The sequence below is a fragment of the Tyto alba genome, unplaced genomic scaffold, assembly GCF_018691265.1.
Source record: "Tyto alba isolate M040663 unplaced genomic scaffold, T.alba_DEE_v4.0 Super-Scaffold_2, whole genome shotgun sequence".
NCBI classification, from domain to species: domain Eukaryota; kingdom Metazoa; phylum Chordata; class Aves; order Strigiformes; family Tytonidae; genus Tyto; species Tyto alba.
Window position 1 is genome coordinate 7,100,672 of NW_024881282.1, and position 27,499 is coordinate 7,128,170.

Sequence of the window (27,499 nt, forward strand, 5' to 3'; positions counted from 1 at the left end):
AGACAAAGTTACGCTGATAAATTGGAATGCTTGCAAGTGCAAAGTTCTAAATGGATAAGGAAGGTGTCAAAGTTGAGTATAAAAGGATTAGCTGAAAGTGCAGGAGCACTACAAGAGGTTTTGGCTCAATTAATTTTCATTATAAACCAGCAGTGTGAGACTGCAGGGAAGATGGGCGTCCTTCCATATGTCTATAAAAGAATGTATTATGAGACGGAAAGTTGTTTCCACTATATTTGATATCAGGGAGCTTCAGTATGCAGCCTGGGGCACTATTAAAAAAAAAAAAAAAAAAATAGTGGTATTGTAGAGAATCCAGAGGAGATTAGCTGAATTAAGACTGGAAAGTTAGGAAACATTAAAAGAAAAATATTTCTTATATTAAGAAAAATAGAAAACTAGAGAATAATACTTTTCCATTGTGTTGATGGCTCTTGGCTCTTACACAGAGGGCAGAGATTCTGCCTCCACTGAGAAGGACATGAGGAAGTTCCTTTTTTAATCTTCACCATAACATTGTTTTTTTGGGATACAAGATAGGTCTAAGGAAACTTGGAATTATGGAGATGTGAAGTAACCACTGAAAGCCAAGTCAGACATCTTTGGAGAACAACGGATGGCTGTAGTTTAATGGCTGAGTAATGTAATCGTTCATTGTTGCTAAAAGTGGGAAGACTTGTCCACTTCCCTTTTTCTTCTTGTTGTTCTTACTTTTGTATGTCATGATTTCCTCTTCTGTAGTGGCTTTTGCCAGTTTTGATCTTCTGTGAGCCATTTTTTATATTGAAGGACAGCAGGAAAACTATGTGGGTTGTGTTCCCTCACCTGTCATCCTTAAGTTAGGCTTTTTTTTTTTTCTTTCCTGAGAAATTAATATGGTTTGGAGAGAAGTACGTCAGTGCTGGCATAACATGAGTGTCGTGGTTTAAATGGAAGCAATGGAAGTGTGGGACTGTTAGCAGTTAGAGGCAGGAATGGGACCACCCTGTTTCATATCAGTGATCTGTCATGATAACATATCCTATTGGTATTTATGTCTAAGATGAAGCAGGGGAATTACATGCTAACTGAGGTCCTTTTCCAGCTTTAGTGATTTCTGTGATTTGGTAGTGATTGAGATGCGATAGGCTGAACTTATGAGGGGCTTTGAAATAATATAAAGGGCAGTTAGTTGGGAGTCAGAAGTATAATTTAAGGCCCACTCTTGCTTCCCCATTGATGGTTCTCCTAACCTTATTGTGTATCAGTCATGACCTGTTCTTATGAATTTTTGTTGGTCTAAAAACCTAGCTTATGTGATGTGTTAAACTTACATTAAGATCTAGGTGAATTAAGCTATGGTTTATATTCAACTTGTGGAGTGGAAATGTTGGGGGAATGAAGGAATGAGTTAGCTTGTAGCAGTAGCCACATAAGCCAGATCCATTAGCTCCAAGTCTGTTCAGTTGTGAGCTTAATAGCCTTTTCTTATATGAAAGGGGAGAGAAAGAGTCATAAAACTGAACAAAACTAGTTGTCTTTGATACTGGTTCCACAATTGGATGTCTTTAAGAATTTGTTCCTCAGAGGGATCCAGGCTTCAACAACCTTAAAGTTTAGTCAAGACTCTGCAAGTACCTAAGTGGAGTTTAGCAAACCTAGCTGGTCTAAATGGACCTGTTTCAGATATGGAATTAGAGTACATGACCTCCAGAGGTTCCGCTCAACATGAATTATTTTGTAACTTGGTGATCCTAAGGATGTATAACTTACTGTATTTATCTGCTATGATGATCTGGCTCTTCAGGTTATATTCTTAAATTTAGTTTAACAGAATACCAGCAACTTCTCTTGTCTGAAAATGTAATGTGATGATGCTTGCAGGATCAATGGAGCAGCTTAAAATTGTCACTTTTTCCAAGGAGGAATGTATCTGATTAGGTGAGCAGATAAGATGAAGGATTGTGGTGTTGATATATTCAGTTTGTAAACTGCTCTAACTTGTTTATGTGCCATTGTGGTAGGCTTACACTTATGTAATTGTGCCTGTAACTGTTGCTGGATTAATGAGACAAATGTAGTTGAAATTAGAGTGTAGTATTTACAATATGTGGCTGGAGCTGTTGAGACAAAATTTATCAGTATTTTAATGTTAGCCTTTAAAGTGTGGTGGTGGGTACTAAACAAGTTTAAAGGTAAGAAATTATTTGGGAAGTGATGTTCTGCTATGTCTTGAGAAATTGAATATGTAAAGGTAGCTTAGCCAGACCTGTAATTTCCACAGTATTTATAACTCTGGAGAAATTTGAATAGTTGTTATGAATGACGGATCTAAATGGTAATTTGGCACCTACCTATATTTGGGAATTAAGGTGAAAAAAAGAAAAAATCTTGTTTGTCAGTGTGACTCACCTATTGATTTTTGAGTTGTACTTCCCTTATTTTGAACTTCTTTTACTGTTTCATTTGTTAATACTTTTTTTGCTGATGAGTTTTGGTAGACAATCCTAATGTTACTCAGAAGTCTTCGTTGTCCAGTTTAAGCTGTTTTTACTCTATTTTTCACAGAAGGTATCATAATAATTTTTTACAGTTCTCAAATGTGAGAAGTCTAGGTTAGTCAAAGAGTTGCCATAAGAGTAAATCTAGACAGTTAGAGATAGCTGAGACAATGCTGAGTTCACAGGGTTGCTGATAGAGATTTAAAGTAGTTTCTAAGAATTGCAATTAGAAATTGCAGTTTTAGGTATGAGAGAGAACATGACAGTCTTATTTGAATTGGAAGAAAAAGACAAGATGCAACTTGATGAAATGAAAATATAAATTGTTGGCTACAGAACAAGTTATTCCACATTAGATTAAACCTGCTTTCTGCCTTTTTATCCTGCTTATCTAATATAAATAAAATTAAATCACATTCCTTTTTAAACATGGAAAACCCTGAACAGAGTGGGTCTTCTCAGATTTCTTTAACTCTTCCATAAATTATTTTCTGAGTCACTGTATCTGGTTCTTAGAATAACATTATATGAAGAGGCAGAATTTTCAACTGGAACTTCTGTTGTTAGTTAAAAGAAATGTGTAGTCCAGATTTCTTTGTCTTCCTCTCAACTTGGGTGAAGCCACCAGGAAATCTGCTGTAGAAAACTCCTTTTAGTAAAGCTGTTTAGTACAAATGGGTTTATTCAGAAGTGAATCAAAGTTAAATTTAGAACAGATATTGTTTATGGCATATTTTGTTGTAAACTGCAAATGTAGGTATTTTCTGGTAATTGTGAAAACATTTAAGTATCACTCAGTTTTCAAATACATGGTGGTTATATAATATTCTTCTGACAGATTAAATGTCGTTTACTGGCTCAGACTGAATTTTAACATCACTCTCTTTTTCTAACTTAATCACTTAAGTATACCATATCTTTGTTTTGGCACAGGCTTCATCTTCAGTTACCAAATATATCTCTTTGAAGAGGAAATAAATTTTTAAACATTGTCTGTTTTGCCTGCTTGAATTCATGTTCAAAACTACCTTGATTTTTGTTTCTAGGCAGGTTGTTTGGTTCTCTAATGAAAACTATCTTACATCCAGGACCTTTCTCATGCTATTTTCCATATTTAAATAAGGACATCACCTATGGAAGAGGTGAGAAATTATTTAGAAATTTACCATATGCATACATTAAATTCTGGGTTTAAAATGTCAGTTGGAATGTGTAGAATCAGATTTGAATGTGTTAGGGTTCACAGTAATCAGAACTGTTAATCTGTAGAAGCGGATTTTAATACTAGATTTTGCAGCCAACCTCTGTATTTTGTTATTACTTTAGTATTTGTGGTTTTGTATGGGTTTTTTAAGTATCTTTTCATGGCACAACTAAATCCACTATGTCCTTTTCTTCAATATTTAAACAAATGTTCTGTAAATGTTTTCAAGGTTTTTTGTTAGAATTCATAAACTTTTTAAATAAAACTGGTATATACTTGTGAAGTAATTTCAAATTTGGGTTTTTTTTTTGAAACTGGATAAGATTAGAAGAATATCTTATTCTGTATCTTATAAGAAATAACCACTGTAATCCAAAATACTTGTTGTCAGCAGCAGCCAGTTGAAAAGCTCTTCTCCTTGATACTTCATATTGGACACTTGAAAATGAAGGGCTATCTTGACTTGTCTTCTATTAAAGGTACAAAGATGATCTATTATGGAAATTGAAAGAAAACAATGCAATTAGAAAAAATATCTAATACAGAGACTAGGTAATTCTAATCTTTCATGTTAAACTTCACACAAACCACCAAGGCTAAAAAGAAATCTTTAGTTCAGCAAATGCCAGAATAAAAACTGACCATGGAAAACTGCTGCAGTGTGTGCCTAAATTCAATTTCTGCTTCATTCAAGATTTGCTGTCAAATGTTCCATTAATTTAACTGGAGTGTCTTTTTGTTTGTTTGTTTTTTCTTCATTAATACTTATTTTTCCCTATTGCATAATATTTTTCCATGTCCTCCTGGAAAGGAAAGATGTGGCAGGCATGTGTGTTCCTTGCCAGAATCTGTGACTGGAGTATTTAAAATCAACATGGGTACATAGATCATGTGAGCTGTTTTGAGGGGGTGGATGGGGGGTTAATCCTAAACCTGTAAAATTTCTTTAGAACTAGTAAATTACACTTTATGCCACCACTAGTGCTTGCTGTAACTGCATTTCTAACACAAAATCAAAGGAGGGGATTTTTTTGTCTAGTGGCAAACTTTCTATTGGCGTAAACCAATAGTTCATTGATCAAATTTGGTCCAAATTTGCTGATCTTTGAAAGTTCTCATCAAATTCTTAGACAGTTGACAGCGTTATCTACTGCTACACTGTGTGTCATTATGCGGCAAATGGTTGTGTCTCTGCTGACATTCTCATCCACTCCTGGGTGTAATGACTTCCCAGTGGAACTGTGTAACGTTTATATTCATCATTTGCATCTTAGTTAAGATTGCTTATCACATGAGGGAACACTTCACATTTATTGCTTTGTTCCAGTGATCAAATATTGTCTAGAGAGAGAAGTATTAACATAAGAAAATAAGACCATAACATAGTGGAAAGTGGTATAACTTGAGAGTTATAAGATATGGATTGAAATCTAGACAGCTAGAGAAGGAAATTAAGCTTGAGTCTTAGCAGAGCAGACATCTATGTTAGATTTTATGTTACATGGGGAGTAGTAGATTTTTTTTCTTTTATTTCAGCTGTTGGGTTAAATGGAGACACCAAAATTTTCCTCAGTGTATGTAATTTTTCAAAACTGTAATCAAATGAAAACGTTTCAGTTTTGAATGTTCTGTCTTGTGAAGAAACTGCTCCCCTAGAGGAAAAAAAATAATACTGTATCAGTAGATTTTAAAATCTCAAGCATTTTACTAAAATCCTTTTGTATGGCCATAGGTGAAAGGGGAGAAGATTGATCATAAGCAAATGCACACTCTTGAATAGAATTATTTTAAATATAGACACTGACCCTTATTCCACCATTAATGATTAGCCACAAGTCTTACCTCATGCAAGTGGAATGTCAGTCACTAGCATGGTATCTCTTCAGTTTGAAAGCTAATCCATATGCTAAATGGATTGTGTTCTATTGAACTCCTCTGTGTGGATATAATTTCATAAGAATAACTCATTAAAGAAATGTTTCATACTTCCTTTTATATTTAAAAAAGAAACAGCTTTGCTGTGTGTTTTGGCTTCACTTATAAATTTACCAATTAGGTAAACTTGGTCTGGTGCATAGCTGGCTTATACTTTGGATCCATCAATAGGAATTTAAATTCTAATAATAGTTTTTTGCTTTCATCCTGTTAAGTGTTAAGGTAAAAAAGAGCTTCCTGACAACTTTATGAAGCTTGTTCGGTAACTTCACTTTTCCTGGCATGCTGAACTTCTGTGTAGTTTGTATTTTAGAGTATTTAGATTATGATTATTCTGGAAGAGCAGGGTATTAAGAATTTTTCATGTTTGAAGTTTTAATTTGTGTGTGATTATATGTGCATCCCTTTTATCATAGTATTTTCCTTTTCTGGTCACTGAATTGATCTGAAATAAAGCAGCATATGCAATCTGAACAGTGTGTAGTCTAGTCAGAATGACCTTTAAGCTTTGACAGTACCTTGAGGTAGGGCAGAGATATGCAACATGCAACTTCTGCTCAAAGATAATGATACAAAGAAATTAGCTATTTGCTTAATTTAATAGAGTGGTACTTTAATAATCTTAAAAAAAAATAATCAGAGCTACTTCTATATAGGACTTGTTATTAGGCATAGCTGTGTAAATGTGTGTTTGTGGAAGATCACAGAATAAATTGAAGACTTGTGTTGGACCTGGAGCTAAGTATGTGCATATTCTGAATATATAAGCTCAGGCTGTTAACATGTGGTTTACCTGATTAATTGTCCCTAGTGTCTTTTATATGTTTATTTTATGTTCGCTCGGGAGAAATCAAATATTTGTTTAATGTGGTGAAGGTATACATGCCTGTCTTTAATCATGCCTTGTAATCATGCCAGTATTTGTTCATTTATGAAGTTAAAATATGCTTTAAGGCAAATTTTGCCCCTTTTATTGTTCAGATGGTTGTTTCCATATTGAATCTTGCACTACATTGCAATGCTGCATTTATGTCACCAATTTCTGTGACCATGGGTGGATGTCAGACACAGGCTTGACTCCTGTAACGAGCTGTTTTGGGGGTCACCCAAGTTTTCAGAACAGTAGTACCTCTAGCAGGGATCAGAAGAAAACATGCTGTCCAAGCAAAGCTGCTGACGGAGTGGAGAGCTGCAGTGTGAAAACTGGATCCCTTAAAACAGGACCAGTAGTAAACTGATCTGCTTGTCTTGTGGAGCTATTCTTTTTGAGCTCTGTTTTTTAATATCTTCTTGAAAATAAATAAATTAGGCTAATTATTACAATTCAAACTTCTTGAGTTTCTGGCAGGACCTGTGATTTATTTTATTTTCTAGTTGTAATTAGTCTCAATAGTGTATATGAGCTGCTTCCCAGGATTGCAGTACTTGTTTCCTAATCATCTTCCAGTCAACTTCATAAAACTGCAGTATCCACATACACGTGCGAATGAAGAGCAAAGTACACTTATTCTGAGTATTTTTTTGGTCCTGTTTTAGATGAAACTTAGCCAGTCTGGAAGAACTATATAATTGCCATATTTTCACTTAATTTTTTTCATCAACAGTGGGGTAATGAGCTCCTTCACTTCAACTGTTACTTGGCAATGCTGTTCCATACATCACTTATTCTGTTGTAGCTTCCCAATTTACAAAGGCAGTATGTAATCTAGAATAACTTCTGTTTCCAAGTAATTTCCACCTAAGTGTTTAAAAAACTTATTTTGCAGCAGTTTGTCCTGGGCAAGCTCAACTGCTGAATCTTGCACCAGAATTGTCTTATGATTTTAGTTGTTTTAACAAACATGAATTCAGATTCTATGAGATGTAGAAGATGGGCAGGTGACTTACTGGGCAAAGCAATACAGCATTTTCAAGCTTTTTGGTTTTTGGCTAAAACATTGTTTGAGGGGTTGAAATAATTTAATCTGTATCTGAGGGAATATATAAATAAAGAATTAGCTAAGTGGGATGGAATTTACCTTACTCTCCCTTTATGTTTCTGGTTTTTGTTGGTGGTTTTTTTTTGTTTTTTTTGCAGGTTTTGTTTGTTTTTTTTTTAACTAAGAATGTAATGTTTTTAACACTTGGCACTGTCTGTGCCTACTAATGTTGGATGATCAATATTTCAATTGCATGCTTACTGAATGGATACTGTCTTGTACATTATTAAAAACCAAAGCAAACCACAAAAAAAAAATCCCAAAACATCAGCATGTTGGAGAATATAACCAACTATGTGCTCACTCTAGATAAAAAAGCAATAGTTACCAAGATGAGAATCTGTCACAGTTGCTTGACCGATTTTTGGAGTAACTATGGATGTGGGGCACACTTTCTGGCCTAGAAGATCTGATTCTTGTAAATATTTTCAGGTTGATACTTATGAATGGAAACATTGTTCAAAATGAGAGGTATGGGTAAACCATTGGAAATAATCAGATACTGTATGTACACGAAGTATGCAGTTGTAGTTTATGTTCAATCTACTTGTCAAGTTACTGCAAATGGTACAGTCTGAGCTATTTTGAAACCAAATTTTTATAATCTTACTGTGAATTAGTATAGGTGAGATTCTGGGGGAAAAAAAAATAGAACTACTTCAGGTTACCTGGTGGTTCTGTTTGTGGGGAAGTAAACCAGTTTTTCGTAGCTTTGTCTTAGGAGTCTGCTTAGTGCAGAATGAAGTTCTGCACAATAAGTTTGGTCACAGGCACATGTTGAAAGCACACACGTTCTCTAGGATAATTCGTGGCAGATGCCTTTAATGCTTTATTATTTAGTCTGACTTGTGTTTGCCATGGATCAAGACTCATATGATCACTTACCATGAGTTGGCAACTCCTTGTCCATATGCCTACTGTAGAGTGGATGCTGTACTTCAAATCCACATAGCCTTGTAGTAGCTGCGTTGTGTAGAAGATTGCTGCTTGTTTATTGGATATGAATCTTCAGTCTTACTGTACTTTTACTGTACTCTTCACCTTTATACTTCTCTCGCCTAATAACTATCAATTGTTTATAGCAACAAATCATTTATGATTTATCGATATGACCCAGTGATGTACGCTTGCAGCCCAGAAAGCCCACTGTATCCTGGGCTGTGTCAAGGGTATTGTGGCCAACAGGTCGAGGGAGGGCACTCTCCCCTTCCTGTTTGCTCTGGTGAGACCCCCACCTGCAGTGCTGTGTCCAACTCTGGGGCCCTCAAAGTCAGAATAACACAGACCTGCTAGAGTGGGTTCAGGGGAGGCCACGAAGATACTCGGGGGGCTGGAGCAGCTCCCTGTGAAGACAGGCTGAGAGAGTTGGGGAGGTCTTCAGTCTGGAGAAGAGAAGGCTCCGAGGAGACCTTATAGTGTCCTGCCAGTACTTAAAGGGGGCTAGGAGAGAGACTTTTTTGAGGAGTGTAGTGATAAGATGAGAGGTAACGGTTTTAAACTTTAGGTTAGATTTCAGGAAGAAATTCTTTACTGTAAGGGAGCTGAGATGCTGGTACAGGGTGCCCAGAGAAGCTGTGGCTGCCCCCTCCCTGGAAGGGTTCAAGGCCAGGTTGGATGGGGCTTGAAGCAACCTGGTCTAGTGGAAGGTGTGTGCCCATGGCAGGGGGGTTGGAACTGGATGATCCTTAAAGTCCCTTCCAAGCCAGACCATTCTGTGATTTGGTTCTTTCCTGTAATGAAGGCTGAACAGTTGTAAAGACTGCTAGTATCTTGGGTGGGAGTAGAAATATATTATTTTTCTTACCCAGACTATTATACACTATTTTACTGCACACTCTGTACTTGCTAACTTCAACAGGGTTTGGCAATAAAATTGCTTTGGCACAGGTGCTGTTACAAATCTTAAATGTTACTGAAATATCTGTAGAGACCTTTGTTATGATTCCTTGCAAAAATCTTTGCTTTGTTGGAAAAAAGCCATAATCCCAAACAGAACTGAATTATGTGAAAGTCATTTAGTGGTAAAAATTTTAACTATTGCAGCAAAAATAGAAGACACTAAACCATATTGAAAAAACAATCTAGAGCTTTTTTCTAGAAAAATCTAGTTTTGATGTCTCTACTGAAACTTGGTGTATGATTTAGTGAGGGTAGGTAACTGGAGTTCTTCAAAACATGTCTTATCAATGACTTAAATAGGTCTAAGGTTTTGAAATCTTCAGAAATATGCTTTTATTGAACAGGACTTTAACACTTTGTAAGTCACTGCTCTTGTTTGACCTGTCTCCATTTCTCATTCTCTTTCCATAGACAGTACATAAAGCTGTAGATTACTTTAGGTAGGAAGGGACCTCAGAAGGTCCTTTAATCAACACCCAGTTTAAACCATGTCAGACTTCAAAAGATCTGGTTGTTTATGGGTTCTAATGCCTGACCACTTTCATCGTGAAGATTTCTAATTTCCACATCTGATAAGAATTTCCCTTGTTGTAACATGACTGATGATGCCTCTCATCCTTTTGCTGCGAACCTCCAAGCAACATCTGACTATGAGGGCAGGGTTTGTGTTCTCCTTCCCTGCTTTTAGCCTTCTGTTCTGCAGATGGAATAAACCCACCTGCTTCAACGGCTTCTTGTGCATCATGTGCTCTAAACTCTGACTCTCCTGATGGTCTCTCTCTGGGCTGTCTCCAGCTACAGCCGTAGATGTGACTGTGCATTCATTGCTGTCCCTCATACAATTCTAAGCCAGCTGCAAGCTTAACTTAAAATTCTTGTTGCTAACTACTGCTTTCTTTGAAACAGTGATCAATGTTTATTCTTTAATATCTGTACACTCTGTGTCTTAGGCTGTGAAAGTTGTAGCAGCTTTTAGAGTTGGGAAGGTGGTTTGTACTTCCTGAGAGAGTTTATTTTTTCAGCTGTGAGATGGTGTAGGCATTAATGCAGAAGGTCAATAGAGTGACTGACTTCCCTTTCTATATTATTGATGGGGGTAAGTATTCAATCCTACTCCTTCTCTCCTACAACAAGATCAAAGACAAAACAGCCTTCATGCTTTCACCAAGGATTATCCTTCTTTCTTTCCTTTTTTTTTGTTTGTTTCTTTTCGAAGGTTATAGCTATTCCCTTTAATGCCTTGCCCTTTGGTTATATACCTGCCTGTCATATTGCTCATACCATACCCAGTAATGAGCAGTCTTGAGATATATTGCTTTGGGCACTTAGGTTTCAAAATATGTAGCTAGTATTTTCATAGGTGGGTGTGAGATGAGTTGTGTAAAGTGTAGGATGTGAAAATAATGATATATTTGTTCCTCTCCCTTAATGAAGGGTGTCTGTGGGAATAGGATAAATAAGCAAGAACTCTCTATATGACAGTCTTCCTGAATAGGCAGTGCTGCAACGTGGGATGCAGGGTACTATCTTCTCTTCTGCCGTGTCTGTGCTATGCTGCTTATGCTATGGTTAGCACAAAAATTGTTGATCTAATTTGGATTTAACTGTACAAGTATTTCTTTACCTAACTAGCATTGCTTATGCGAATACTTTCAAAGAAGCTTTTAGACAGATGTAGCTTTTCAGAAATGTATATGATGTAGGCACTTTGGGGTATCAGGACATACCAGTTTTATTAAGCATCTGTGTTATTCAACCTGCATTTTGTGGAGAAAGAAACTTCATATTTTGCTAAACTTAGTTTGTAGTAACTGTGGTATCACAGTGACTCTTTACCTTGTTTGCATTTGCAATTACTTCCTTCCATTCAAGGCTAGACTTGTCTATGTACTTCTGTTCTTGCCTATATTCTTTCCCAGGTGACTACTAGTGCTCCTTTCTAACGTGCCTGCCCTCTCTCCCCCTCGCCCCCTCAAGTTCATTTGTATGCTTTTCACAGAAACACTCATCAGTTCTGTGAGGGATGATTTTCTGCTGGGTTACAGAGCTTGTTTTCTTTTACACACTGAAACAGATACCAAAACATCACTTGAAAGTCCAGTGGCATTTTAGAAAACATTCCTTCTGGCACAAAATATCTAGAATGGATTTATTTATTTATTTATTTATTTAGTAATTTTAGATAGTAGATTTTCAAGTATCGCTTCTTTCTTTGTTACTGTTGACTAGTTGGCAAATGTTGCATTTAAGAATAGAAGTTCTCACTTTCTAATATGCATTTGCACCTCCTATGCCAAAATGTATGACTTGACATCCTGTGATCCATATACCTTTGTATTTAATGTGCGTTCCTGACAGATAGCCTTGCACTAAACTGCTTGTGTTATTACATAGGTGTGAAGACCTGAAGATCAAGAAGCTGCAGGGCTTGGTTTTAATGATCCAGTTCAGAGCATGTCTCTTGCTGAGTAATATCCTAGCATTGTCTTAACAGCCCCAAGTCATCATCCAATAATAGATAACCATGACCTAAAAATGAGGTCATAAATGCCTGTAATCATCACAGTTTTACTTGCAGATAAAGGAATGGCTAATCTCTCAATCTCATTACATTTTGAATGTGGAAATCATTTCCTGCTTGCTTCCTTTAATACTTAAAGTTGTAAACAGCAGCTTTTTCAGCTCTGACTGTGCTGGTTCTGAGTTTGTGGTAGCCATGCTTACCTGCTGCTGTGGATGAAGGAGGGTCCTGTCTTTCAGGAGTCCTTGATGAGTGATTGTTCATAGCAGGATATAAAACTGTCTTCAACTGTCTTCAAAGGTTAAATGTTTCCCTTCAGATTAAATGGATGTTTCCATTTAGTTTTAGTAGATCCATAGACAAGCAGGCATAGGGCTTACACAAGTCTTGATCCTTACTGAGCTATGGCCTTTGGTAGTGCTGGCAGTTTGAGTGAAAATTACTGTTTTAGTTTTGGGGGTAGTAATAGTAGTAAAGTCATCAGTACTATGTTGTGTTCAAGATTCATGTTAAATGCTAGCAAGCTGTGTTATATCACATTCGGGAATTAATAAAGTTGCTTCTGTTGTATTTGTCACTGTAGCATCATTAAGTTATTGATTCCTTCATTGGCATTTGGAAAGAAGTTACTGGATTATTATCTGTTATGTTGGTTGCAATATAAGTATGGCTTCTCATGGTTATACAGTTGTGACAGTAGCAAATCTAGAAGAAAGATAGACAGGGTAACTTTTAACAAGTATATGAAGAGTCACTACATCTTATCTACCGGAAGTCCGGGTTGAGCAAAAATTGGATAGCTTTGTTTTAGCTAACAAACCTCAGGTTTTGCTGCGCCCCTTAACCAACTTTTCTGTTAACAACCCGCTTTGTTGTAACTAAACTCATCTGTCAGCTTCTGGCATTGTAGCTAGAGGCTTATTTTTTAACTGGACATTTTGTCTGCCCTTTTGAAGGTGTTGATAGCATTGTATCAAGACTAAGCAGTATTTGACTCTTTTATTACTCACATTGAACCAATGTCTAGAACAGAATACTGGTCCATTAAGAGTCCAGAAATCTGAGGGTTATAATTAATTGATCTACCAGTAAAACTTGATTAAATGGTAGCATGTAATTTGCTGTTAATGCTTTAGATGTTTGAAAGCTGGGAGTTATTAGTCAGAGATAGTGTTAGTCATTATGGTACTTCTGTTCCAGGACCTTCTAAGGCAACCTCAAAAGCTATTGAGGACCAATAATCTTGGCAGTGAGCAGAGTGGAGTTTGCATTATGAGGTTCTAGTAGACCAGTGCTACAGTATTTTTAAAGAAATTACTTATTTTACTGGAAAGCCCTTCAATTTTTATAGAAAATACTACTATATAAAATGAGTGTACTTATTCCTTTTTTTATGTTATTGATCCTCCTTAATGGAACTTGTAATAATAAAAATTTCTGTATTGCAGATTTAATCCAGTGTACAAATGAGATGAATGTGAACATCCCACAGCTGGCAGACAGTTTGTTTGAAAGAACTACCAACAGTAGCTGGGTAGTGGTCTTCAAATCTCTCATCACAACCCATCATCTAATGGTGTATGGAAATGAGGTAATAGAAAAAATGCTATGTCTGAGAACAGTTACAGAACTTCGTTCCTGTAAATGTCAGCTAAATGCTTCCACCAATTACCTTTGTAAGAAAGCCTTTATTTTTGACTTTGTGTCTAGCTCTGCATGAACACAGGTCTTATTATATGTTTGTCTACTTTAAAGTTTGTAATTCTGGAATCAAAAGTAAGTGTCCTGAATGCTGGAGGTACCTTTCCCTGTGATGTTACTCTAATAATAAAAACCCAAACAAAATCAACTGAAATTACCTTGAATAGTATTCCGAAAGCTGAAAATAGAATATCATTTTTAGGTTCATGCTCTAGCTAATCCGGATGGTTTTTCTCCCAGATAATTCTGAATGGATTTCCATCACCCCCCAACCTTTTGCAGAGAAGCCAAATGTGTGCTTGTGGTCTAGCTTTGAGTATGAGCATATAAATAACACCAAATACTGTAGAACAATTAAACAAAACCCCAGTTTAAACAAAAATGAGTAAGCTTGTTTTGTTCTACAACTTGAATTCCTATAGGGCCTTATTTTTTTGAGATACCAAGCCAAGCATAGCAACAGCTTGAATTTTCTGCATGAAAAAAAAAAAAACAACAGACTATACTTTGAATACTTTCTTAGAAAGTGTTTGTAAACATTCCTTTTTACTGTGAACAGTCAGTATAATGTAAGCTATCTGAATTTTGGAATTAATAAGGATAGCTTCAGATAATTGCAAGTAGGACTTTGTGGAGAGGACCAAAACTTTCCATTTCAAGTTGCAGAGTTCTTATAGGTCGTGTAACTACTTCCTGTGACTGACTGGCTGTGTTGCAAAGGGTTTTAAGTTTTCAAAAAACAAAAATATAAAATATATATACACACACCGGTTTCTCTTGCAGGTCAGCTGCAGAGTATTTTTGGTCTTGGTGAAAACCTATACTTTGAAGCTAAGTAAGCCACAAGAGGGCAAACTTCTCATGTTGACTTTAAGCATTATCACTGGGATAATTGACGCTTTCTCAAATAGAGTCTATATACTTTTGATGTGCTTGCACTTTGAGTCATATAAATTTTAAACTGATGCCAATATACTTCATAGTAATTAAGGGTATTTCATGGGACCACTGTCTAAAATACTTTCCGTTTTAAGAATAAAACTGCCCAACAAATTTTGCTTGCCAGATGTGTTACTAGAAGTAATGAGCGTAAGATTGTTGCTCAAGATGAAACTTTTCACAGCTAAAAATAGTACTTGAGCAATGAACACAGAAATCAAGTGCTTATGAAAATGTCTAGAAGTTTACAGAGAATCTGTAAATCCCTTTTTAAACAAAAAAATTTGAAAAGCATTTGGTCCTCCAGCTTTTGCTTAATTCATTTACAGTGAAGTACTGAGTGCTTTTACCCTTCTCCAGTCTTTTATCAATGTAACCTATGTATTTTTGCTAATGAAGATAATTCACTAGTAGATGTCATACTAATCAGAACTATATTTTCCTCTGTCAAAACGTTATTACAAGTGAATGATGGTTTATTTTAGTAGCAGCTGTCTATACAGTGGTTCATAAGACAAAATTATTTTTCCTACTAAAGATGTGGTGCCAGTGATCTGAAATGTATCTTTGAGATGAAAATAGCATCATTATTTTTGTGAAATGTAATTCAGAATTATATGTAACTAATGATGCACTATGTGATACTGTGTTAATGTTTTATATGAATTCTTATGTTTATAAACATGATTATTTATTTTCTTATGTTTGATTTATAAGCAGACTGATCTTTGTCACCTTATTTTCATATTTAAGCTAAGTACTATTACAATTGTATGCTAAGCAGAGATGCCTTGGCTAATGGTAAAATAAAATCAACTGTTATAATATTGAATTTAGTGAAACAACTGTAAGCATGTAAAATGAGAATGTATTGGGGTGGGTGCGGAGTTCAGAAGTTTTCAGTTCCATATTCTGGCTTAAAATAAACAAGGTCTTCCAGTCAGAAGCCTTCATGCAATATCTACGTGACTTGGATTTGTTCACAGATTTTTACATAAAAAATAACTAGCTTCATTTGAAAATTTAGCTGAGTTTTTGTAATAGTTTCCAGATCTGAAATCGGTCTTAAAGCATAAAAGTTGAATTTCATAAACTGGATAAAACCAGTTTCTAGTACTATTACCTCAGTTCCAGCTCATTGGTAATATAAGTAAAAGCATTCAAATTTTTCCTTTCATCTAGCGCTTTATCCAGTATCTGGCGTCCAGAAACACATTGTTTAATTTGAGCAATTTCCTAGACAAAAGTGGATTGCAAGGTAAGGCGTCTTTTTCATTAAAAGCTAGTAGTGTGCTGGGGGATAGTAAATACAACCTGGTAACGCAATGGACCGTGTCATTTAACAAGTAATTTTTCTGTCTGTTTTAGCTCAGATTGCGTTTCTTAATTTAAAATGCTGTTGTGACATGGCAGAAGCTGTCTGCTGGAGGAATTTGTTGCATCTTTTAGGAAAGGCTTACTTATAAACTCTTCCTTAGCTAAACAGGTCTGATTTAGTATGCCTCAGATTTCTGAAGAGATTTTTCCATTTGGAGAGGTATATTTTGATTAGTAAGTTAAACTTCAAAAAATTCATCATACGTACATCAGATACAGCAGGGCAGTGAGACAAGAGCTGTATCTAAAGCAAAAAAAATAAATTAACTTTTTGGAGAATTGTTCAAAGACCATTCCATCCATTTTTGAGGCTAACTCTGGGCAAATAAGTTTTTCTCTAGTTCAAATTTTTCAACTGAAAGACCCTTCCAAACTGTTATGCTGAAGTTCAGAGCAGTTTTGATCATACATGTAGCTGTCGTCTCCTGAGTTGGTTTGTTACTTTCTGCATTACGTTTTATATAGCTGCTTCTAATTTTTGCCACAAATGGACTAAAACAGGCACACAAAGTGGTTGCCATGGAACAGAAACCTCCTCAGTGATAACCAAGGGCCCACCAAATTGCCTCATTTTATTGAGTCCTAACTTCCACGGTCTCAGTATAGATTATGAACAGATCTATCTTTTTCTTGGTCTGTATCCTTAGACTGGCAGTTATAAAAATATTTCCTATTTCTGCTGTCGTAGCGTAGAAAAATTTCTGTCATGTCTTAATGTTTTCTTCAATGCATTTTTTTTTTTCTCTATTCAGTTGTAAATGAGAGAATGTGTTATGGAGTTGATGTGAATATCTTCATGAATGCACCGTGTAACTTTTTTGATAGTAATTTCTTTCATAGTATGAGAGAACTTGCATAAAAATACTTTGTTTTGCTTTTAGAAGTAATTAGGAAGTGAAGTGTAAACTTCTGACAAGTTCAGGTCTTATAGAGATTTGCAGTATTGTCTGTTTCATTTACATGGTAACTATAATGACATAGTCAGTTTTTAATAACACAGAGTAACTATACAAAATCACCAAAAATCAGCAAAGCTGTCTTGTGTTAATATCTTGCACTTTATTTAGAGTAAGGTTCTTGATCTTTGACTGACTAGGTAAGTAATAAGCTTTTGAAACTTGTTTTTTAGGTTATGACATGTCAACGTTTATCAGACGGTATAGTAGATATCTGAATGAAAAGGCAGTTTCCTATAGACAAGTGGCTTTTGACTTCACAAAAGTAAAAAGAGGGTAAGGACTGTATTTTTTTTTTGTTTTGTCTATTTTGAGGTTTTGTCTTATGTCCTGTAATTCAAGTGGCAAATACCAATGTTGGCTTTAATTTAGTACAGTCAGTCATGTCTGCTTTTCTCAGTTGGATATCTCCCATGACACACAAAGGTTCAACTGCCCAGTTATGTATACTGCAGTAGTTTACTTCAGTTACTGTAATGTTACTACTTTTATATTAAACTGTTAATGTTTAAGGAATGAAAAATGCTATACATCAAAGTTGTGGTGGGTTGACCCTGGCTGGACAGCAAGTGCCCACCAAAGCTGCTTTATCACTCCCCTTCTCAGCTGGACAGGGAAGAGAAAATATAATGAAAGACTCATGGGTTAAGATAACGATAGAGAGATATCACTCACCAATTACGGACTTGACTTGGGGAAAATTAATTTATTACCAATCAATTCAGACTAGGATAATGAGAAGTAAAAACTAAATCTTACAAGACCTTCCCACCACCCCTTCCTTCTTCCTGGGCTCAACTTCACTCCCAATTTCTCTCCCTCTGAGCAGCACAGGGGGATGGGGAATGGGGGTTGTGGTCAGTTCATCACGTATTGTCTCTGCCACTTCTTCCTCCTCAGGGGGAGGACTCCTCACACTCTTTCCCTGCTCCAGCACGGAGTCCCTCCCACAGGAGACAGTCCTCCACAAGCTTCTTCAATGTGAGTCCTTCCCACGGGCTGCAGCTCTTCATGAACTGTTCCAGTGTGGGTCCCTCCCACAGGTTGCAGTCTTTCAGGAACAGACTTGCTCCAGCATGGGTCTCCCACGGGGTTACAAGTCCTGCCAGCAAACCTGCTCCAGTGTGGGCTTCCCATAGGGTCCCAGGCTCCTTCATGGATCCCCCTGCTCTGCTGTGGGGTCCTCCACGGGCTGCAGGTGGGGATCTGCTCCCCCACGGCCCTCCCTGGGCTGCAGGGCACAGCCTGCCTCGCCATGGGCTGCCCCACGGGCTGCGGGGGAATCTCTGCTCCGGCACCTGGAGCACCTCCTGCCCCTCCTTCTTCACTGACCTTGGGGGCTGCAGAGTTGTTGCTCTCACATATTCTCACTCCTCTCTCCGGTTACAGTTTTGCAGGTTTTATTCTCCCTTTAAATACATTATCCCAGAGGTGCTCCCACTGTCACTGATGGGCTCAGCCTCAGCCAGCGGTGGGTCCATCTTGCAGCCGGCTGGCGTTGGCTCTGTCAGACATGGGGGAAGCTTCTGGCAGCTTCTCACAGAAGCCACCTCTGCCATCCCCCCACTACCAAAACCTTGCCATGCAAACCCAGTGAAAAAGTATATATCAAAAAAATACAAGTTTGGACAAATCTTCCAGGATACATCACAAAGTTACTTTGTCTTGCATGTAGTATAGGGGACTATGCAATTTACTTGTGTTTCTATCTCTGGAATGTTTAAATGACACATGTTTTGTGAAACACTTTGCAGTCCTTCCTGGTGTTTCTCTGTTCTTGTCCCACAATCTCTGTCTTTACCTTTGTAAAGGTAGTACAGTTCATATTTTTAACAGAACATTGTAATATATAGTATTCAGAGGAGTTTGTCTAGAGGAATTAAAATTTTCCCTGGAAAGTGAACTCCTTTAGGAGAAATCTGTTGTTTGAGACTAGGTACATGTTTACATGTAAAATAACACAGTGCAGAGCACCAGTAGTTGGGTAAATTTTATGTTACAGGGAATGATGGAATTAATATGGAGATGTCCTCCATTGGGAAGGCTTGAGAGGATTTACTGGTCACAGTTGAAAGTCTTTCCAACTTTGCCCATTATCTCTGTATGCAGTGTTTTTTAAAGTTTAAAAACATAATTTTAGCTTCACATTTGGGTAATCTTTGTCATCTATATACAGGATAATTTATCTTGATGCTTAAAAGCTAATTCTTCACTAACCCCCAAAAATCTCAGCCTAAAAACATTAAATGAGTTAACTGCGGTAGTGGGCTACCTAATGATATCTTGTGTTAGTGTTACAACGGCATCTGAAATTGTCCTGAGAAGACTGTCCAAATCCTTTACACCTCCTTGCTAATACTGTACAGTCCGTTTTGTTTTGAAATGTGATGGTAAAGTAAAAGGGGAATTCTTGGGCTTCTTTCACTGTTTCAGCCTTTAAAGATGGTTGGAGTCCCAACAGCATAAAACACTCGGCCTTTTCCACATAAGGGATATGTTTGTTGTCAGGTGGCTGCAGATACAGTAGAGAGTTACACAGTTGCTTTATAATCAGGTGTTGTAGGCTTTATGAAGTAAATTACTTAATCCACAGCATGTGCCTGGAGGTCCTTCTTGGAGCCAGCAGGAATAACTGTTCTAGTGGCAGCAATCTACTTTTTGCAGACCCTGTTTTTTCTCAGGGGCTCTGCTCCCATGCTCTGCCACCTTAAGTTTATTGCAGTTGCTGTTTGTTGTTAGGAGGGAGTATATGGCACATGTAGAAAGCTGGAAGCAGTGAGTTTATTGTTGCCTCCCAGCCTGGAGAACAGTCACAGCCTTTTCTGTGCAGATGCACTGAGAGTTGCACTTTCAGGAACCGTTTGGATTGCTGTGTGCGTGCTGGTGCAACTGCAAGGCTGTCTGGTTTGTTTTACAGAAAACAGTTGTTTCTTGTCACTGAGGTGATTTAATCTCTATTTCGGTTGTTGCTTTTCTTGGATATTTTTGGTCTTAATCTGTTTAATCTGGACAACTAGTAAACTACCAAATATTGGTAGTCAGCCATTAAAAGGAAGTGTCATGTAGTCTCTCATCTTTCTGAAAAAGCTTGAAAAAGTCACATATGTTTATTCTATTTTATTGCTTTTAGTTGAAAAGAAAATAATCTTAACTGACAGGAAATAGCAATCAGGCAATTGGAAAAAGTGTAGGTAAAAATTTTCTTCAGAAATAACCTTCAGAGCATTTTCGTGGTTACCTGATGCATATAGCTCTGCTATATTTTTGAGCACTATCAGTTTTACTTCTCAATAAAAATTCATCTTGGATTTGTATTTTGTCCGAATAAAAGTTTTTGCTTTTGTGCACTGGAGTTATTATAGTTGCATTCACTGGACAGCATTCCTAAAGATCAAAATGCCTGATTTGAATGACAATTATTTAAAAGTTTTCTCTGATGACCTATTTTATATTCTATGTTATGTCTCACTAACAATTGCTTTCAAAATTCAGGTGAAGAATTTTCTTTTGTTTTGCACAACAGGGCTGATGGGGTGATGAGAACAATGAGCACAGAAAAACTCTTAAAAACTGTACCAATTATACAAAATCAAATGGATGCACTTCTTGACTTCAATGTAAGTTTAGCATCGTGTACATGTCTAACGTACTATTGACTTTGTTCTACAAATCTGCACAAGCTTGTAAAATAGGTCAAGACTAAAGGTCTTGAACTTGGTTCCATGTTACCTGCACGTCTGAAAGAGCGCTAATGCCCCAGAAACCAGAAAAAAATGAATATGGTGCTCACTAGAGAGAATGCTTTGTGCTAAAGTAGCGTTGTTTGTTGTGGACATCATGTAAGAATTTGTTTATTTAAAAGTTGATTACTTCTGCCTTCTGTCTTTTAGTTACATTAGTTAACATTAACATTAGTTAACAGAAATATCTGCCAACATGATTTGATTTAATTCTGTGCTGTGATCCTGTGTTGATTTGCTATGCTGCTACTTTCCATTAATAGCCAGTGAGATGATTGGAAACCATGCCTCGGGATAGAGTACAGGAGTTCAACTAGAAGTTTTCCAATAAGGAATCAATTCAGTTAAATTAATTTTTTTTTTGATCTTCCTAGGTCAATAGCAATGAACTTACAAATGGTGTAATTAATGCTGCCTTCATGCTCCTCTTCAAAGATGCCATTAGACTGTTCGCAGCATATAATGAAGGGATTATTAACCTCCTGGGTAAATATAACTGCTTTCTGGAATGTTAAACTTTGAGGAGGGAGCTCAGTAAACAGTTGTAAAGGGCTGGTATTTTTTGAGAAGTTGAAATAGTCTTACTATAAAACATAAAAATATTACTGTTATTTCCAGATTAGACTGACTTCCAAGATTTTTCTGTCCAATTATGTTTTCCACTGCATTGTATACAGGGATGGATAAATTTCTGAAAACAAAGACAAATCACTTAATTTTTTTTTTTCTTGCACTGCTTTGTTTTGGTTAGGATTTTTTTGTCTCATTGAACTGCGTAGACAATCTGAATCATGTTACTTATGTGTTTTTTCTTTAAGAAACAAGATCAGGTGTTACTTCTTTTTAAGTGCACTAAATTATGGTCAGTTACAAATTTGCAGTCACAGCATCTGTGATTGCTTAGCTATCAAAACTTTGGTTTTAATGATTGGTTGGCTTATGCTTCTAGAGCATATCTTATATTTTAAGAGGAATTACAAATTCAGGATTCAGGCCCTTTCACTTCCACACATTGGAGATGTGGGGGAGCCTAAATTTGGAAAAGTAATGAAAGTAATCTGTTGATTTGCTTGGTTTGGTTGTATTCTGTGGATGGGTCAAGCTACCTGATTGCTGTTATTACCCTATGCTTGCAAAATGGAAGGCAAAATCCAGAATTAGCCAGTAAAGGCCAGTCATGCTTCCAGTATGAAACCTCATCTACTTCTTTTCCATCAGTAAGAAAAACTAGCATGCAGTTGCTTTCACTTATGTTTCGGGTAAATCTTAGTTTAGAAACAAGCCTTGAAAGTGTTATTCCAAGAAGGAGGGTGTGCCCTTCTCCCTTCTAGCACCAGGTTTTTTTGTAATCGGTTGCACCTCGTTGTAGACCACACCATAACAAGAGGCATCCATCTGGCAGAGAATATTTTGCCTGATGCGTGGCCACTGGAATAGAGTGGATGTCTGACTGCCAGATTGTAAAATTGCCTTTTTTTTCCCCCAAGGGGATGAATTTACATTTCTTTGGGTGACCTATTAAACTTGATTGTCCTCTTCAGGGTGGTTATGCTTTTGTGAAATCTAGAACCTTCAAGGTAAGGTAGAATTGCATGGATGTGATCATTAGCTCATGTTTGATAGAACTTTTGTCATTTGGTGCAAGTTAGGCATAGTGACTTCTGCAGTTAATGTAATAAAACAGATTTGCAGGCATTTTCTGTTTGTCTTGTTTATTATGTTTTTACTTTGCGTCTCCTTTGTGGAATGCTTGATTTCTTATTTAATGGCAGTATTCTTACTGTTTATAGAAAAATACTTTGATATGAAAAAGAACCAATGCAAAGAAGGCCTTGATATATATAAGAAATTCCTCACTAGAATGACACGCATCTCAGAGTTCCTTAAAGTTGCAGAGGTAAGCTTCAGTCAGCCAAACTTTGCCCTCTATTTGAAACATCTTATAAAGTGCTTATTTTCTCATAAAGCAGATACTTCTTCCTTCCAGATTAATTGTAGTTCTATCAGGGGCCATCTTGTCAGTCTCTACCCTGGTGATTAGTTCATTTGAGGACTACAAAACACATACTGGTTTATCTTTTACTTAAGGAGGGTGTATAAATACGCATTTTAAAATTTCCTGGGTTACATAATAATTGTGAACTTTCTTTGAATAGCCTTGCTTTAAACAAATAAAGTAACTTCATGATCATCTGATGCTTTCTATGATTTTAGCTGCATTATAATTTGAAAGCTACAGTTCTACCGTAAGTTTGTCTGACCTTACAGACTATCTTTATCAGCGATACTATCTTCTGCTGTCTTCAGTTGATAACACTGTCAGTGGATAACAACAACTGAGGTTGAGACTATTAATCTTTCTATTATAACAATATGTATCCTGCTACAGTACATCTTGAGCTGCATTTTAGAAAACAGCTTCTTTATGAAACTTTGAAAGTGCTTTGTTTTAGTAAATATATGCTTTATATCAGTAGGTCTGAGAACTTGCCATGTAAATTGTGGGATAGGCAAACTACCCTAGCCTTAAAATTCTGAAACACTTGATTCTTCCTGTTTTATTTCTAAGGTTGTATCTGTTAAAATATCTCTGTAAAATGTCTACTTCAAATTTGTATACATTTAACAGAGGAATTTATTATAGCCAACCATTATAGAGTTCAGACTGTGAGGATTTAAAATATATATGGATGGGTTTGTGCTTTTTACATGACTTCATCTTAATGTTGTTTGCTTTTTGAGCATCTCTGCCTTTAAAGAAAGCAAACAGGTTCTAAAGCTCCTTTCTTTTATTACAGCAAGTTGGAATTGACAGAGGAGACATACCAGATCTCTCACAGGTAGATAAACCTATTATGTGTTTGTCGGTACATGTCTGGTTTGGGGTTGCATAAGCTGAAAAACTTGTGATTATGGCATTCACTTCGGCTTTCTTGTGTACATTGTGACCAAGTTATTTCCAAGTTTGTGATTAAATCCAACCTCAGTCAGAGTCTGGCTCCTGTATGCAGTGATCCTATTGTAAAATATTATAGATCATTTCTGTCATACTCTAATTGAGTTTTAAGACAACCTTATTTTTATCATGCTTGAAGATGCAATTTATATCTGTGAGTTCGCCTAATGAAAATTTTACATAATATTATGAATGTGGGTTTTTTAGCAAGCTTGCTTTTGGCTATGTGCCCACTTAAAACATTGTGAAGGCTTGCAGAGCATGCATATAGAAATTACTTCAGATACAATTTCCTCCTTAGTGTCTCTTGAAATACTGACTGCTTCCGATTGTCTGCTTGCTGTTTTCTAGCTGTTAATTTCAACATCTCTTGACATATTTCAGTACTTACGGGTGAGTCATGAAAAAGTAATGTCGTGAGGAGAGTACATCACCTAATATTTTAAGTAATTAAATATATACAGGTTGCCAAGTTGTGGTATAAGTGTTCTGAGTTGTTGTACCAGTTGCCCTACAGTTGCATTCTCTGAAAGTCTTTTAACTACTGATTTGCTTCGCCTTAGATTCTGCAAATCTGTTCCCAAATGTTTCTCTTTGCAGGCGCCCAGTAGCCTTCTTGATGCTTTGGAACAACATTTAGCTTCTCTAGAAGGGAAGAAAATCAAAGATTCCACAGCTGCAAGCAGGTGTTTATGCCCTTGTCCTTTTAAACAGTTGTTGTATTGAACGTTAAACCCACTATTTTCGATTTTATTATAAACTAAGGTTTGCGTAGGCTGTGTTGAAGACATTGCATTAGCAATGATAGAATAGCAAGTTATATCTTTTGCTGAGTACTTAAGACAGCTTCTTACAGGTCAAGAGAACTATAAGAAGCTTCAAACACTTGCTGTAGAATCCCTCATGTAGTATAAGAAGCTTCAAGCACTTGCTGTAGAATCTCTCATGTAGTATATTATACTTTTAACATCTAATCTTGAACTTCTGAAGAGAAACTAAGGGTTTTTTCACTTACTGCCTGCAAATGTTCATTTTATGTTAATTAGACTTCTGTAAGGTAGGCAACACTTACTGTCCTCAGACTCTTCTATCTCAACTTTATTCCATGTTTTGTCAAAAGCAAGGAAATGCTTCCAGAAGTCCTTACATTTAAGAATGTATTTTTAAAGTAATTGGGGATTAAAGCCATAACATATATGGGAAGAGTCATACACTGATTTTTGAGTGCTTGCTAAAATGCAAAGTACAGTCTAGCAAAGGCCTCTAGGCAACTAAGTTCATTATTCAAGTTTTAATATTGGGGGAAAGACTTGTGAAATTAAATAGCATTTCTATATTGCATGTTCAAAAACTAAGGCAGTAAAATATATTCTTTTATTATGGTAGTGACAGTATTAGAGTTTAGCACCATTTTGTTAGCTGCTTTTCAGAATATTTGCTTTCTTTTGTAAGATTGCTTTAGTTTGTTTTAAAAGCTGAGTATTTGTTTTAAAACTTTTGCACACTCCTAAACATGATGATAGATTGCAAATTTTTCCTCTGAGATATACTAAATACATTGATAGTTTCTTAACTAAACCTGTTAAATTAGCAGCAATTTGAATTGGAGCCCAGACCATTGGGAATTCCCATGTATCTACAAGTAATGCCATTGTAGGCAAACAGGAAAAGAACAAAGGCTTCAAACATTAATTCTGTGATGCAGTTTGGAGGGGAAAATGCAAAAACCAGTGTGTAAGAGTAGACAACATGATTTCTAGGCCTCTTCATTTTGCAGTTTGCATAGTGTGTCTTATTTAAACTTACCACTTTGTATGGTACAGTGTAAGATATAACCGTGGTTATAAAGAGTTCAGAAGGAGACTGGGTGGACACAAGCAAAGTGTTCTTTAGATGATCCTATCATGTGTTACCTATTAACAGCCAGCTTTTCTCCTGTCCAATTACTTTAGGGCTACCACCCTTTCCAATGCAGTCTCTTCCCTTGCAAGTACTGGCCTGTCCCTCACAAAAGTTGATGAAAGGGAAAAACAAGCTGCGTTAGAGGAAGAACAGGCTCGCTTAAAAGCTTTAAAGGTAAGCATACAGAATTTTTAATTGAAAACACTTTTCCTATGTTATTGTTGATAGCTTACTAGGATTCTTAAAGGAGCAAGCCAGAGTTATTAATACTAAACATGTACTGCTGACAAAGAGCTCATAGAATCTTATGTACATATACCATGCAACTTGTGGAGGGTTTAAGGTAGTTTCTGAAGGATTTGTGGCACCACTGACACAAGTAGATAGCTGACACAAGTGTGTGGAATAAATAAAAAGAATTCTCTAGTGTCCTGCTTTACTTATCTCCAAAGTCATATCTACAGATGTTGTTTCTGGATTTCTTACACCAGCTCACTTTCCCAACAGGAGCAACGTCTAAAAGAACTTGCAAAGAAACCTCATACCTCTTTAACAACTGCAGCTTCTCCCGTGTCGACTGCAGCAGGAAGCATAATGACTACACCAGCCATTGATATTTTTTCTACCCCTAGCTCTTCAAACAGGTATGTTTAATGGTGTTGCTTCACTGTGAGGTACACTGTGGCTAGGGTTTTCTCTAAATTTCTGCTGCAGTGTACATTGCAGAAGGTTGGTTGACTGTAGAGTACATTAGTGATGTGATAAAAAATGATGTTTTGGGTAAAGTTGATGAGAAAATAACCTATTGCCATAAATAACATAAGTGTGTTGTTATTGTCCATTTGCAGAATAGTTTTTGATACGAAACAACTGCTGACAGCCCTTGTAGCTGTTCTTAGTTAGTGAGCCAGAAAGTCGGAACTGTAAAACACACATGCTTTGTCCCCAAAGAACCTTATAAGTTAATTTGGGAAAAGTAAAATAAAAATTCCGTTTTAGAGGTCATAAAGATGCTACAGAATTTAATGTTTCATTTCTAGATCTTTAAAAGTAGAGTGATAACCAGTGTTCTTTGTAGATTTTCAGAAAAAAAAAAAAAAGCCTGAAACAGGGTTTGAAAGACTGCAGGTTTTGCAGTCTTGAGTTGTATCTGGAACATACCTGTGTGCAAGGACTTGCAAAGACAGTTCAAAAGTACTCACTACACGCTAATCCTGATCTTTGACTAGTACGAGCTGTTGGTATGAGTAAGTGTGTGATCTTGATACTGTAAAGTACCTGTCAAATCGAGCAGTAGCAGAAGGTACAGTACTTTTGTCAGTATAGAATAAAATAGCTCTCTGAAGGCATATTTTTGCCTTGAGTGTGATCCTAAACATAAAGGATTGCTTAGTTTTGTTAAAGCTCACATAAGAATCTACTGTTCTTTTAAAGTAGTCAGCACTTTGACAGCCTTCTTTCCCCATTAGACAGCTAGGAAATTACTTGACACCAAATATGTGGAAAATAGCTGAATCTCATATAAGGAACTAGAGAATCTGTCAGTGTTAGTAACTGAACGACTTTCTTGAAAAAGAGATTTTATTTTAAATTGCTTTTTAGAGGCCAAAGTATTTGAAATGAGTATGTGCTTTGAAGTAGTAACTTGAATTTCTGATCTTGTTCCTTACAAGTTCTGAAACATAGAAACATCTGATAAAGCTTCCTCAAACAGCCAGAAATGCTACGTAGTGAAGGCAAGAGCATTTTCTTCTGAAAAAGCAAATGCTAGTTTGTCTTCATGTTTAAACTCAGTTGCTGGCAGTATGACTGCTGTGAGCAAAGAACAAATTTTACAACAGAAGCTGCCGTGAAGGGGATAGGTTGGGTCATAAGTTCAGTTGCTTGCTATAAGATGCAGTGTGTCTGAT

General features: G+C 36.6%; 1 protein-coding gene across 11 annotated transcripts in view; it reads left to right on the forward strand.

Moving 5' to 3' along the window:
* Positions 1-27,499, forward strand: part of PICALM (phosphatidylinositol binding clathrin assembly protein) — a 71,078-nt gene that overhangs the window by 15,824 nt on the left and 27,755 nt on the right. For all 11 annotated transcript variants that reach the window (XM_032990732.2, XM_032990734.2, XM_032990733.2 and 8 more), the window contains exons 2-11: positions 13,467-13,609; positions 15,841-15,916; positions 17,165-17,267; positions 20,515-20,608; positions 21,106-21,217; positions 22,522-22,628; positions 23,530-23,571; positions 24,288-24,373; positions 25,640-25,763; positions 26,097-26,233. In XM_032990732.2, the coding sequence (XP_032846623.2) occupies positions 13,467-13,609; positions 15,841-15,916; positions 17,165-17,267; positions 20,515-20,608; positions 21,106-21,217; positions 22,522-22,628; positions 23,530-23,571; positions 24,288-24,373; positions 25,640-25,763; positions 26,097-26,233 (1,024 nt within the window). The remainder of the gene's footprint in view (positions 1-13,466; positions 13,610-15,840; positions 15,917-17,164; positions 17,268-20,514; positions 20,609-21,105; positions 21,218-22,521; positions 22,629-23,529; positions 23,572-24,287; positions 24,374-25,639; positions 25,764-26,096; positions 26,234-27,499) is intronic.